This window comes from Anomalospiza imberbis, chromosome 29 (genome assembly GCF_031753505.1).
Source record: "Anomalospiza imberbis isolate Cuckoo-Finch-1a 21T00152 chromosome 29, ASM3175350v1, whole genome shotgun sequence".
In the NCBI taxonomy this organism is placed as follows: Eukaryota; Metazoa; Chordata; class Aves; order Passeriformes; family Viduidae; genus Anomalospiza; species Anomalospiza imberbis.
The window spans coordinates 2,580,383-2,594,345 of record NC_089709.1 but is presented as its reverse complement, the minus strand read 5'-3'; the positions used below and the strand labels follow the sequence as shown (position 1 = coordinate 2,594,345).

General features: G+C 46.5%; 1 protein-coding gene across 2 annotated transcripts in view; it reads left to right on the top strand.

Moving 5' to 3' along the window:
* The window catches only part of ASH1L (ASH1 like histone lysine methyltransferase), a 79,491-nt gene extending 65,803 nt beyond the window's left edge, over nucleotides 1–13,688 (top strand). For both annotated transcript variants that reach the window (XM_068175163.1, XM_068175162.1), the window contains exons 19-27: nucleotides 649–897; nucleotides 2,680–2,766; nucleotides 3,607–3,697; nucleotides 8,802–8,940; nucleotides 9,409–9,581; nucleotides 10,716–10,882; nucleotides 11,810–11,850; nucleotides 12,458–12,759; nucleotides 13,554–13,688. In XM_068175163.1, coding sequence (XP_068031264.1) covers nucleotides 649–897; nucleotides 2,680–2,766; nucleotides 3,607–3,697; nucleotides 8,802–8,940; nucleotides 9,409–9,581; nucleotides 10,716–10,882; nucleotides 11,810–11,850; nucleotides 12,458–12,759; nucleotides 13,554–13,645 — 1,341 coding nt within the window. In that variant the 3' untranslated portion in view covers nucleotides 13,646–13,688. The remainder of the gene's footprint in view (nucleotides 1–648; nucleotides 898–2,679; nucleotides 2,767–3,606; nucleotides 3,698–8,801; nucleotides 8,941–9,408; nucleotides 9,582–10,715; nucleotides 10,883–11,809; nucleotides 11,851–12,457; nucleotides 12,760–13,553) is intronic.
* The last annotated feature ends 275 nt before the right edge of the window (nucleotides 13,689–13,963 follow it).

The window sequence follows — 13,963 nt, the reverse complement described above, 5'->3', positions numbered from 1 at the left end:
TAAAGCTTTTTTGGGAATTTTTGTTGGTTTTTGCAGAAATACTACGGCAAGAAGTCCCCAACAGGGCGGGATGTGTGCGGGCTGTGCAAGGCCTACTACTGCTCTGGCCAGATTCAGGAGGGAGATGGAGATGTCACCCCTGGTTTGGGGCTGCAGCTGTAGGGAGCACCCGTCCCAGTAGCTAAACAGGAAATAAAGCACTTTTTTGGGGTTTTTTTGTGATTTTTGCAGAAATACTATGGCAAGAAGCCCCCGACAGGGAGGGACGTGTGCCAGCTGTGCAAGGCCTGCTACAACACTGGCTGGGGTCAGGAGGGAGATGGGGAGGCCACCCCAGGTTTGGGGCTGCAGCTGTAGGGAGCACCCCTCCTAGGCATGTACAGACAGGAGCTAAACAGGAAATAAAGCGCTTTTTTTGGCCATTTTTGTGATTTTTGCAGAAATACTATGGCAAGAAGCCCCCGACAGGGAGGGACGTGTGCCAGCTGTGCAAGGCCTGCTACAACACTGGCTGGGGTCAGGAGGGAGATGGGGAGGCCACCCCAGGTTTGGGGCTGCAGCTGTAGGGAGAACCCCTCTTAGGTGTGCACAGACTGGATCTAAACAGGAAATAAAGCATCTTTTGGGAATTTTTGTTGGTCTTTGCAGAAATACTACGGCAGGAAGTCCCCAACGGGGCGGGACGTGTGCCGGCTGCGCAAGGCCTACTACCACGCGCGGCACGAGGCCTCGGCCCAGATCGACGAGATCGTGGGGGAGACGGCGAGCGAGGCCGACAGCAGCGAGACCTCGGTGTGTGACAAGGACAACGGGCACGAGAAGGACGAGGACGTCATCCGCTGCATCTGCGGCCTCTACAAGGACGAGGGGCTCATGATCCAGTGTGAAAAGTGCATGGTGGGTGTCAAGGCGTTACTGGGTCTTGGGTCTTCAGAGACACCGGCAGTTGTGGGTTGCTGTGAGGTTGTTTATTGCATGAATGCATCAGTCTCAAAGGCCACGAGGTGTTAAAGTCCACGCAGAAGCTGCTTTGTGGTATACAGCCACAGGTTCTGTGCAGGAACAGCAGCAGCAGTTGTTCCCTGGTGTGGAGTCTGATGTTCTGAGCAGCAGCAGGGACCACAACTATCTTTCTTATCACTTCTTTTCTTCTTCTCTTGTCTTCTTCTGTTTTTTCTTCTTCTGTTACTTCTTCTTCACCTTCTTCTTCACTCCTTCACCTTCTTCACCTTCTTCTTCACCCTCTTCTTCACCTTCTTCTTCCTCCTCTTCCTCTTCTTCTTCTTGATTCTAAAACATTCTCTCTAAATCAGTCTGAACTTGATTCTCATGTACAAAAGTAGTGTCAGTTCTTAGCTAAAAACTATGCATAGCATATTGTCTGTTTACACAAATGTACTATCTGTTTTCTATGTGTTCTGTACTACCATGCAAATCCAAGTCATTTGGAAAAGATGATGTCAAAGAAAAACTCTTGATAAAAACTGCCCCTCTTCAAGCTGATATACAGCAAACATAGTAAATATAGTGCCATGTATTTCTTAAACAAAGCAGGTCATGTCTCAAAATTTCCTACATATCTCAGGAGATTTACTACAAACTTACTGGAAGGTTTGTAGCTGTAACCTGATAGGATGTGCAGCCATTCCTATTCTCTAAGCATTGTGTGCCTGAGGGAGGTTTTGTTGACTTGAGTAGATTTTCTCCCAGCTGGTACCAGCCTAAATGAAAGAATCAAGCTCTGCATGTAGACATTCTGCTGGTCAACTGAAAACCTGAGGGAAAATTGGCTGATGGCATTCATCACATTTTCTCCACCCCTGAATGTTCCAAAATATGTTCAAATGCAATGCGGGATGCTTAATCTTGCTTGCATATTTCCCATCTGAATAATTTATCTATCTACGTGAATAGTTCTGTCTATTTACATGTGCAGTTTTATTTGTTTTACATGAATAATTCTATCTGTTCTAGTGGCAAGGTTCTGCTATGTTTCTGTTATGTCTAGTTCTAAGTTACTGAACTTTACACTTGGCCTTAGGGCTTTTGCTAGCTAGCACAGTTTCTTAAGGCACTTTAAATATATTTCTACTTACTTAAAACCTAAAGCTTAAACTTAAACTTATTTAAAACTATAATTTACACTTCTACTTACGTAAAACTTAAACCTACACTTCTACTTCATATCTGTGTGGCTTAATATATCTTAATTTCTCTAAAGGCTTTAATTCAACCCCTGCATTCATTTCCCTTGCATTCCAGCAGGTGAGGAGCCCAAAGGTTTTTGCTCTCTCCTCCTCTTCTCCACAGCAAGTGGAGCTTTTCACCAGCAGCTCCTGCGTGCTTGGTAGCATTAATTAACTCTTCAGGCCTTTTACTTCCTCTCCACAAGAGGAGAGATTCTCTTTTCACAGAGAAAATGCAACTTGCATTGTGCAGAGGAGCTGAAACTGCCTCAGCTCTCTCGGGAGAGAGAAATTAATTTGAAAATTTTGGACTTTTACACTTTGCATGGAGATCGTGTCTGTCTGCTGACGTGGTGTGAAATAGTTCACAGAAAATCTTGAATTTCCTGTGTGAAGCTGACTTTCTTGCTTTCCTTAATATTTGTGGAGAAAATGCAGTTTGCAGGTATAATCTGTGCCAGGCTTTGTGACTGGGCTGTGCCTGTTTTTCCAGGTGTGGCAGCACTGTGACTGCATGGGTGTGAACTCGGACGTTGAGCACTACCTGTGTGAGCAGTGTGAACCTCGAGCTGTGAACAGGGTAAAACAAAACTCTCCTTCCTATTGCTCTTACAAAACTGCAGCAGCTCCTTAGGGGCTTTTTTATATTTGTATTTAGAATTTGTGTCTTTTGGGATTGGTGAAGCTTCCTTGATTTAGGTTCAATTCCACGAGGGGTCAGTCTTCTCTGTTTTATCTCAGTTTTTCTCTGTGGATTTCTGTAGGGTGGTGTGGTTTTTGGAAAGATAGAAATCTTCACAGACTCAAGAGGGTTTGATTTGTAGCCTTAGAAGAAGCCTAAATTGATGTAAAAGCAAAATACACAAACATTGAATAAAAAAAATCATTAACTTACTCTTCTGTAGTTAAAAGTAAGAATATACTTTAAGTAAGTAAGAAAAATATAATATATATAAACATATATTATATATTATATAATATTGTCTTATATTAAATAAGATGACAAAAAGTGTTATAGTACAGTAATGTAATCATGTAATTGCATAAAATAAGTGAAAAATTTAGATGTTATAATAAAAACATGTGTATACATGTAATAAGACCTTATTAGACAAAAATATCCACATTACAACAAAAAGAAATAAAAGTGATAAATCAAAAAAGCAAAATAACTCTATAACATCAGCCTGTTGGGTCAGAAAGTTATATAATACCTTATAACAAAAAATCCATAACCAACTACTTCCTATCTTATAAATCTCACAAGCTCTACAACGAATATTCTCTAAACAATAAACCATTCTTAGTGCACCTTTAATCCCATCCCTTTAATGAATACAACAGCAGCTGCAGGGTGGCAGCTCAGTTTTGGGCTGATGCTGGTGGGCAGCTGAGGATTCCCTTTCTTTTCTCCCTGCAGGAGGTTCCCATGATCCCTCGGCCCCACTATGCCCAGCCTGGCTGTGTTTATTACATCTGCCTCCTGAGGGATGATCTGCTGCTCCGCCAAGGTACGTGCTGCCTCTGGGGCCTGCTGGGCTTTCCAGAGTGTGCAGGGATCTCTGGCCTGACCCTGTCAAAAATACTTTGATTTTTCACAAGCGGAAGCTGCCACTTGTGGCATTACCCTGTCAAAAATACTTTGATTTTTCACAAGCGGAAGCTGCCACTTGTGGCATTACCCTGTCAAAAGTACTTTGATTTTTCACAAGCGGAAGCTGCCACTTGTGGCATTACCCTGTCAAAAATACTTTGATTTTTCACAAGCGGAAGCTGCCACTTGTGGCATTACCCTGTCAAAAGTACTTTGATTTTTCACAAGCGGAAGCTGCCACTTGTGGCATTACCCTGTCAAAAATACTTTGATTTTTCACAAGCGGAAGCTGCCACTTGTGGCATTACCCTGTCAAAAATACTTTGATTTTTCACAAGCGGAAGCTGCCACTTGTGGCATTACCCTGTCAAAAATACTTTGATTTTTCACAAGCGGAAGCTGCCACTTGTGGCATTACCCTGTCAAAAATACTTTGATTTTTCACAAGCGGAAGCTGCCACTTGTGGCATTACCCTGTCAAAAATACTTTGATTTTTCACAAGCGGAAGCTGCCACTTGTGGCATTACCCTGTCAAAAATACTTTGATTTTTCACAAGCGGAAGCTGCCACTTGTGGCATTACCCTGTCAAAAGTACTTTGATTTTTCACAAGCGGAAGCTGCCACTTGTGGCATTACCCTGTCAAAAGTACTTTGATTTTTCACAAGCGGAAGCTGCCACTTGTGGCATTACCCTGTCAAAAATACTTTGATTTTTCACAAGCGGAAGCTGCCACTTGTGGCATTACCCTGTCAAAAATACTTTGATTTTTCACAAGCGGAAGCTGCCACTTGTGGCATTACCCTGTCAAAAATACTTTGATTTTTCACAAGCGGAAGCTGCCACTTGTGGCATTACCCTGTCAAAAATACTTTGATTTTTCACAAGCGGAAGCTGCCACTTGTGGCATTACCCTGTCAAAAGTACTTTGATTTTTCACAAGCGGAAGCTGCCACTTGTGGCATTACCCTGTCAAAAATACTTTGATTTTTCACAAGCGGAAGCTGCCACTTGTGGCATTACCCTGTCAAAAATACTTTGATTTTTCACAAGCGGAAGCTGCCACCTGTGGCATGACCCTGTCAAAAATACTTTCATTTTTCACAAGTGGAAGATGCTCTCTCTGCGGTGCTGGGAGTGATACACAGTCAGAGTTCTCACAGGCTGTTGATGAAGAAATGTTAATTAGCACAGCCAGGGCTGTCCTGGCCAGGGGAGGATGATGCTGAGCCAACTGCTGGTCGTTAACATTTAGAAGTAAAGGCCAAGAAGGCTGTTAGACCTCCAGTATTTTAGTGCAGAATGGTCATTAAAACATCCAGCTCGTTGCTTGTGTGTTCCCTAAAGCTTATCTCCTCTGGACTGTGCTCAGAATTCCTGAATCTCTCCAAGGCAGGCACACAATTCAGCTCACTGATTATTGGTTTTTTTATTTCATCCTACAGATACACACAAGGTTAGAAAGAGCCCTTTATCATTATGAGGAAACGGCTCTTGAATGAGTGAAACCAGCTGATAAGTTTGCTAGAAGGGAATAGGAGAGTCTTCAGGAAAATGGGGTATTAAAAAGGCCAAAAACCAGCATAATCATTATCCCATCTGCATGATTCTGGAACTGCATTCAGTTCTCCTTGCTGGGTGTTGCTCTGCGTTGTCTGTCCTGTCCAGAGTTCAGCCTTTGGGTTTCTCATGTCTTTTTTTTTTGCTGGAGAGTAACTCACTTCAGGGGCTGTATCAGAACTTGCTTTTACATTCTCTGTTGAAATGGATGATGTTTTATCTGGGGCTTGTGGCATCTTCCAATTGTTCAGAGCATTAAGATCATTTCTGTCACAGTGTGTTAAATTTTACTTGTGTGCCTCTGATTTGGTAACCTTAATTAGAGAAATGCCCTTTAAAGAGAGAAATGTCCCTCTGTGGGACATTTCTGAGCTCTGTGTGCCATCAGCAGGGGACAAAGGAGACCAAACTGCAGCAGTTGGGCACCAGATGCCTCTGCAGGCACAGGGAGCAGATGAAGCAAATTCCACCACAAGGTGCTGGAACAGAACATGCAGCTCCAGCAGGGAAAGGGGAAATCCATGGCCGTGTTGATTTTTCCACCCAGAGTCCTCAGGCAGGACCTTGACTGTGCTGTGGGTGTATCAGGCAGCTTGGACAGTGGGAGGAAAAGCTTTTTACTCCCTCTGGTGTCTACAAGGCCTCATAATTCCACATTCTGAGGCAAAAACGTGGCCTGCAGCCCTTCAGGCTGTGTGTGGTTTACATTTTCCTGGGAGCTGTGGATTGGGAAGAGGTTGATGTTACCACAGAGCCTGGAGGTGCATTGAGTGCCTGCCCAGGAGAAGCTGCACCCTGATCAGCAGTTCCAAGCTTGAGAGCTGATGTTTTGGAGGAACAAGACTGAAAATCAGCTGTGTGAGTGGTCACACTCTGCTGTGACCAAATCCCTCTCGTTCAGCGGGATCTCGGGGTGGTTGCAGAACTTGTTTCTTAATTTTTTGGCACTTCTGCTGGAAGTTGCTGAGTGTTACATCACAGACAAGCTTCCTGTGCAAAAACTCCCTTATACCTAAACCCAGGAGATGATGGAAATAAATAGATCTGATCCATCACATCCCTTGGAGTGAACGTGGAGTTCTGTCATGGATAGGAATTGATAAACAGGGGTCAGAATGGATCCTGGAAAACCCATATAGCCAGAAATTGTAACAAATCATCATCCCTGATGCACCAGCAACAGCTGCTGTGTTTTTTCCTTGAAAACTTCATTTTTGATGCAGAACATCTGTATAAACTGGAATTGAAATCAAGTTTCCTGATCTTTAGAACAAGAGAGCATCTGTCTACATCTCCTTCTGAATGCTCCTTTTTCAGTCAGGCACAATAATGCTGGGGTTGCTTTCTTCTCATGGGAGAGGTGGGGAAGAAGAGTTCAAAAAAGCTGGTTTAAATTATTTACATTATTTACATTACATTTTACATTATTTTATTATTTATTGTTTATTTTTTTACATTACGTTACATTTTAACATGTTTATTTACATTCTGCTTGGGGCCAGTAGCTCCTTTCAGTATGTTTCTTGTTTTCTAAGAGTCTTTTAAGGAAGCTCTCCAATTTCTTTAAAAGTTACCCTTAAAGTTGTAAAGGGAAGCTGTCGTTATCCCAGTTTTAGCTCAGGTGGGTAGAAAACACCAAGCTGTGTGGTGTGGTCAAAATGCTGGAGGGAAGGGGGATCAGAGGGACCTGGACAGGCTGGAGAGGTGGCACCACATGAACCTCATGAAGTTTAGGTGGGATATATGGGAGACATTTCTGCCTACGAGGAGTCCTTAGGAGCATCTTTTAAACTTAGACAAGACTGATAAATGAGATTATGTTAATGAAAATAGAATTGTGCTGCACTTTAATCCTGAATCTGGTTTTAGCAAAACTGGGGTGTTGATGACCCTGAGGGCACATTTTCCTCAGTGGTTCCCTGGCATCTTTTCCCCAAACCTTCTAATTAATAACACCAATATCCATGGAAGGAAGACAGCCTTAACTGCATATATACAACAACAGGGGGAAAAATAGGAAAGAAAAACCCACCAGGAGTCATTGTAATTTAATGGGAACATGAGGAAAATGTTCTACCTGAGTCAAAAAGGCAAAGGGAGTATCAGAAATTGTTATGCACAAAAGAGCAGAGTGATTGTGCCTTTCTGTGACCTCCTGTGGTGTCTGTCTGCCCTGCCTGCCCTGTGCTGCTCTGACATCCCATTGCACAGAGGATCTCACTACCTGTAAAAACCAGGCTAACAAAGATAATCTGATCTGGATCATCTTTTCTGTGGACAGAGTCTGCCCAGGTGATTTGGAGGGTGAATGATGAAGGTCTGTGAAATGTGGCTCAGGAAGGTGCAGCGATGCAGAAATTAGGGAACAAACAGAAATCAGCTGGCAACAGTCAAACTCTAGGCTAAAGATTTTTTTACAAAAGCATAACTAGACTGTGGCAAGCCTTGCTAGAGGGGGGTGGAGAGGTCAGGGTATAAATGATTCCAAAAAAGATTAGACAAATACTTGGAAGAAGGATTAATCCCCAAAGCTCTAGCCTTTGGCTCTGAAAGTCCATAAACAGCAGAAAGGCAGGGACAGCACGGGGAGGCTTTTCCTTGGCTTGTCTGTTCTGTGCTTTCTCCTCCTGAGCAGCTGCTGCTGCCAGCCAGAACATTTCTGCTGTGTGACCTCTGCTCCTACCCAGGGGAGGTTTTATGGCTTGGGACCTCCCAGGTTTTGGTCATTTTTAGGTAAATAACAGAAGTGGAGTCTCTTCCCAGCCTTGGAAGTGCTTTAGGCCAGGTGGGATGGAGCTCTGAGCAGCTTGGTCTAGTGGAAGATATCCCTGCACAAGGCAGGGGCGTGGGTCTGGATGGTCTTTAAGATCCTTTCCAACCCAAGTCATTCTGGGATTTCACAGGTCAGAGCAGAGAAATTTAGGGGACCAAATGAATAAATTTAAGCTTATGCGTCGCCCTTGGAATTAGTTTCTGATTGCCAGCAGTGCCAGTTTGTTCAGTCCTTTTTGCATTCTCTTTATCTTTCTGAGCTCTACATCTCATTGGAATTCTGTTGGAATAGCCAAAGGCTTGGGGCTTCTCAGGACAGGATTTATTTTCTTAATAGTTAACTTCTCTCTAAGTATCTTCTCTCTTAAAGATTTATTGCAGCCATCACTAATTCCTACACCTTTTCCTAATCATGACTGACATGTTTACATATCCTGTGGTTTGTTATGGTTTTGATTCCTTACAGATTGCTGTTTTCAGACTGGGCATGGAAAGTTGTGGGTAGTTTTTCTGTAAAGCTGCTGTGAAAAACATCTGAGTGCTCTTGGCAGGTTCTGCAGTGGGTTCGTGTCGTTCCTTAGAATCCAGCATCAGGCGCCTGTGTAGAGTTCATTTTAATGATTGTTGCCTCTGGTGTGCTGGGCTCAAGCCAGGCTCTTCACAGGTGTGTCCTTTGTGCCCCTGGACAGGTGACTGTGTGTACCTGATGAGAGACAGCCGCAGGACTCCCGACGGGCACCCGGTGCGGCAGTCGTACCGGCTGCTCTCCCACATCAACCGCGACAAGCTCGACATCTTCCGCATCGAGAAACTCTGGAAAAACGAGAAGTATGTGCCACACAGCCTTTGAGTTCGAGCCATCCCTCTGGCCTGCCTGTCAAAGCACAGGAATTTTGTGGAAGCCTCACCCTAAGGATGCAGGAATGAGCAAGGTGCAGGTGCAGAGGTTGGGGAATTCCCAACTGGAGTCTGTGCTCCACAAGTGCACAGTGGAAACATGTGAGGTTGGAGGTTTAAGCCAAGGGTCAGAGACAGAAATGGATGGATTTCCTCAGAGTTGGAACAGGCTGGGGTGCAGTGACAGCTGTGGTGTGCCCTGGCCAGTCAGTCTGCTGTGCCCACGGAAACCATGGGAGGCTTTGCCCTCGCTGCAGGCGGGAAGTGGAACATGGAACACTTGTGTGACTCTGCTGTTCATCACAGCCAATGCAAGAGAGGGAACTCAAAACGAAGCAGGGGGCAGCGGGTGAGTTGTGTCATGGGCTGATTGGTGTTTCTGTCTCTTTGCTCCCTCAGGGAGGAGCGCTTTGCCTTTGGCCACCACTATTTCCGTCCACACGAAACGCATCATTCCCCGTCTCGGAAGTTCTACCACAACGAGCTCTTCCGGGTGCCCTTGTACGAAATCATCCCCTTGGAGGCCGTGGTGGGGACGTGCTGTGTGCTAGACCTCTACACCTACTGCAAAGGTGAGAATTAAACACATTCCTAAGTATTTGGGCACTGGGCTGTGGTGGTTTAACCCCTGCTGAAAGCTCAGCACTACCCAGCCACTCGCTCCCCCTGAGATGGGGAGGGAACTGGAAAAAGTTAAAACCCAAGGCTTGGGATAAAAAGACTTTCATGGTTGAAATACATTAAAATATCGTAGTAGTAATAATAATGGTAGCAGCAGTAGTAATAGAAAGGGAGGTTACAGAAAGAGAAGTGTCCTATATCTGAAGGGGCTAGAAGGAGGGTGGAGAGAGGCTGTTAATCATGAACTGGAGTGACAGGACAAGAGGGAACGGCTTCAACCTGAAAAAGAGGCAATTTAGGTTGGATACACAGAGGAAATTCTTACCTGTGAGGGTGGGGAGGCCCTAGAACAGGTTGCACAGAGAAGCTGTGGCTGCCCCTGGATCCCTGGAAGTGTCCAAGCCAGGCTGGACAGGGCTTGGAGCCACCTGGGATAATGAAAGGTGTCCCTGACAATGGCAGGGGATGGAATGGGATGATCTTTAAGGTGTCCCTCCCAGCCCAAACCTCTCCATGGTTCTGGGAATAAACCCCAGGAAGCACAAGTGATGCCCAGTGCAGCCACTCCCCAGCACAATCTGGGGATCCCAGTCACCCCCACTGGGCCAGACCCTGCGTGGTGTGGAATATCCTGTGGCCAGCTGGGGTCAGCTGTCCTGGCCCTGCAGGAGAGTCCTGGGCTGAGGGTGAGCTCTGCTGGGCACCACCAATGTCATCCTTACCCTGAACCAGGCACAGCTGGACCAGGTACTGGGACAAATCCACTCTGTTCTGGAAGCAAGGACATGCACTGGAGTAGTTCCTGCTGTCCAGAGGCCACGGGGCTTGTTTGTGTGGTTCAGAGCTGAGGGCACCCGATGGCTTTGCCCTGGGACAGGGATTCCTGTTTGTCAGTTGATAATTGTGTCTGTGAAAGCTGGGGAAGTGTTTGATCAGAGTATGCAGGTTCTCCCCTCAGAGTGACCCCGCTGGGGTTCTGAGTGAGCCAACAGGATCACTGTGACAGCCCCTGCCTCGCTCACACTGTGATAAACCACGTGTTTCCCCCCCAGTCCATGACTGTTTTCCCCTTGTTTTGATGCCAGGGAGGCCGAAGGGTGTGAAGGAGCAGGATGTTTACATCTGTGATTACCGCCTGGATAAATCAGCTCACCTCTTCTACAAGATCCACCGCAACCGCTACCCCGTGTGCACCAAGCCCTACGCCTTCGACCACTTCCCCAAGAAACTCACACCCAAGAGGGATTTCTCAGTAAGTGGCTTTGCTCTCAGCTTCCTCACCTGTTTTTAGGAGGCTGGATGGAGTTCTGGAAAGCTCCTGACTGTTTATAAATGAAGCTTGGTCAGGCAGAGGGAGCTGATGCTGTAGGTGGAAGTCAGGCTCTGGTCCCAAGGAACAAGGGACAGGAGAAGAAGAAAAGGCCTCAAGTTTTGCCAGGGGAGGCTCAGGCTGGACATCAGGAGGAATTTCCTCATGGAAAGAGTGGTCAGGCTTTGGCAGGGGGGTTTGGAGTCTTCCTCCAAACCTCCCTCCAAACCCAGGGAGGTTTGGAGTGACCGTCCCTGGAGGTGTCCAAGGAACACCTGGAGGTGGCACTCAAAGCTCTGGGCTGGGGACAAGGTGGGGATGGGGCACAGCTGGGACTTGATGCTCTGGGAAGGCTTTTCCAACCTCAGTCATTCCGTGATTCTGTGAGTATGCACAGCCTGGGGGGAAAGCTGGCTGGAAAGCAAGCTTGGGAAGAAAACTGGGTGTAAGAGAACCTGCAGTTGAGAGGCAGAGAGGTGCTCAAGGGATGGTGATGGTGAGCTCAAAGAGAGACTTAGCAGCAGAGGTGGCAGATCTGCAAACCTGCAAGTGAACCCTGTTCCTCCTGGAGCAGAGGTTTTGCAGTGGCTTTGGAGAAGGTTCCAGACTCATGCTGTGCAGAAAGCAAAGATGATTTTTATCATGATGGTCTGTGGCTTGAAATTTTTTTAGAAGATGTGAAGAATCAGACAAGTCTGGCTCTAATTTATCTTATTACATGATTGTGCCTCCTCCTGTGAAGTCTCTTTGAAGCACCCCAGCATTTCCAGAGTGTCTTGCATTGGCACATTCAGAGTATTTGATAGACCAGCACTTCCTTGCACTGTGAGTTTGATTTGGTATTGATCATAATGTTTATTGTTATTGCAGCCTCATTATGTGCCAGACAACTACAAGAGGAACGGAGGCAGGTGGGTCTCCACTCCCAGATTGTTGAGAAGAGATGAAATAATGCTGTTTGTTTGTTGGGCCCACCCTCCTCCTGCCCCTTTCCCCTGGGTGCTATGGAAATAAGAAGTTTAAATTATTTTCAGCTCTCTAAACTTTCAGAGAGATAAAAGGGAACAAGTGAGGAGGGATAGGCAGCCTTAATAATGTACATCAGGAAAAGAAAGGAGCCATTTAAAAGTCAGAAAAAAGCAGCTGAGTGAGGAGATGCCCAAAACAGGAGGCTCCAGCTTTCCCAGATGGAGGAACCCAGGTCCTGGACCTGCTGCCCCTGTCTGTGGGGCAGTCAGAGCCCAAATCTGGTAGAGCCTGCAAGAACATCCCACTAGGGGCCGGGCCAAAGTGTTTTTGGAGGTAAAATCTTTGCATCTGAAAAGAAAAAGCCACTTGTTTTTCAAAGCTGTGTTTGGTGCAGTGCAGATAAAGCCGTGGCATTGGTGGGTGTGAGTGCAGGGGTGGAGGGAAGAAATTGAGCTCCAGACAGCCCCTACCCATGGATGAGTGCTGGACTTGCTGGGAATTGTCCTTTCAAGTGAAAAACTGCTCTTTAAACCCCTCTTTTCCCGCAAGGTCATCCTGGAAATCTGATCGCTCGAAACCACAGATCAAAGACTTAAACCAAGAGGAAGATTCCCTGCCCCTCATGGAGGAGGTGCTGGGGGCCCCCGAGCAGGCTCCAGGGGAGCTGCCCAGCCCCGAGGAGCCCGACAAGGAGCCCGTGCCCAGCGAGAGCTGCGAGACTGAGAAGAAGGGGGACGAGAACCCCTCGGACACGAGGCCGCTCTGCAGCCCCGAGGAGCGGCGGCACCTCCAGAGGGAGAGGCTGAACCAGATCCTGCTCAACCTCCTAGAGAAAATCCCAGGGAAAAACGGTGAGAGCTCAGGCTCTGGTTGGACAGCCCCTGGGTCTCCTGCAGGTCTGGGGTCACTTGGCTGAGCTGTGTTGGTAAAATGAATGTTTTTGTCTGAATTTCTTGCTAGCGGGCATTAGGAAAGTCAGTTTTCTTTGTAGCCATGTTTTCCTTTGCAACAGAAATCCACTAAATCCAAGTGAAATTTCTTACAACTATGACACTGTTTTGTGTAATGTTTTTAATAACCACAAAACCTTTCCATAAACTAATTCCCCTCTTCATTCCATATCTACAATGGAGAAACTTAGCAGACAAGCCAGGAAAGACTGAGGGGAATTTGGAAAATCTCTTTTGACCTTTAATGATCTTTCCTTTGGTTCTGAGTACCTGCTGTAGTGGGATGAGGGGACAGGGGTTCCACTGGTGAAGTGTGACCCTGCTTTTAAATTAAAGCCCAGCATGAGCTCTGTCCAGTCTCTTCCAAATTCTGGCAATGCCAGAAAGTCGTGGACTGATGCTTAATTTGGGTTGGGAGGATTTTTGGAGGTTGTCTGGTCCAGCCATGGCTCAGGGCTTGGGTCACTCAGTACCTTGTCCAGGCATGTTTTGGATTTCCTGGAGGGAAACGTCCTTGAAAGAAGCAGGAATAAGGAAACAGGAATTTTGTGTTCAAGGAACGGTGGGAGGTGGCACTCAGGGTGACACAGTGGGCATCACTCAGAGCTTGGACTCGATGATCCTGGAGGTCTTTTCCAGCCTCAGGGATCCTGTAATGACTGAACCCCCCTTTGTGCCCCTGTGCTCTGTTGCAGCCATCGATGTCACCTACCTGCTGGAGGAGGGCTCGGGCCGGAAGCTGCGGCGCCGCACTCTGACCATCCCCGAGAGCAGCTTCAGGAAGTGACCCAGGAGGGGCAGCCGAGCTCTGGGGTCTGTCAGGGCTGGGGACAGAGCCCAGCCTGGGGAAGGAGGGCAGCAGCAAACTGACAAAATACAAACAGTAGCACCTGGGGGGCCGGGCCGGCACGGTGCCCACCCTGCTCTGCAGTGCTCTTGGTGTGTGTGTTGGTGGGCGTGCCTTGTATTGATGTTAGGTACTGAGGAAACCTCGTGGTTATTGTCCAGGATGGTCAAATTTAATTTATTTTTGCTTGATATTCCCACTCAGAGGAAAAAAAAAAATTAAAAAAAAAAAAAATAATAGGGAGAGTAGAGGAAAAGG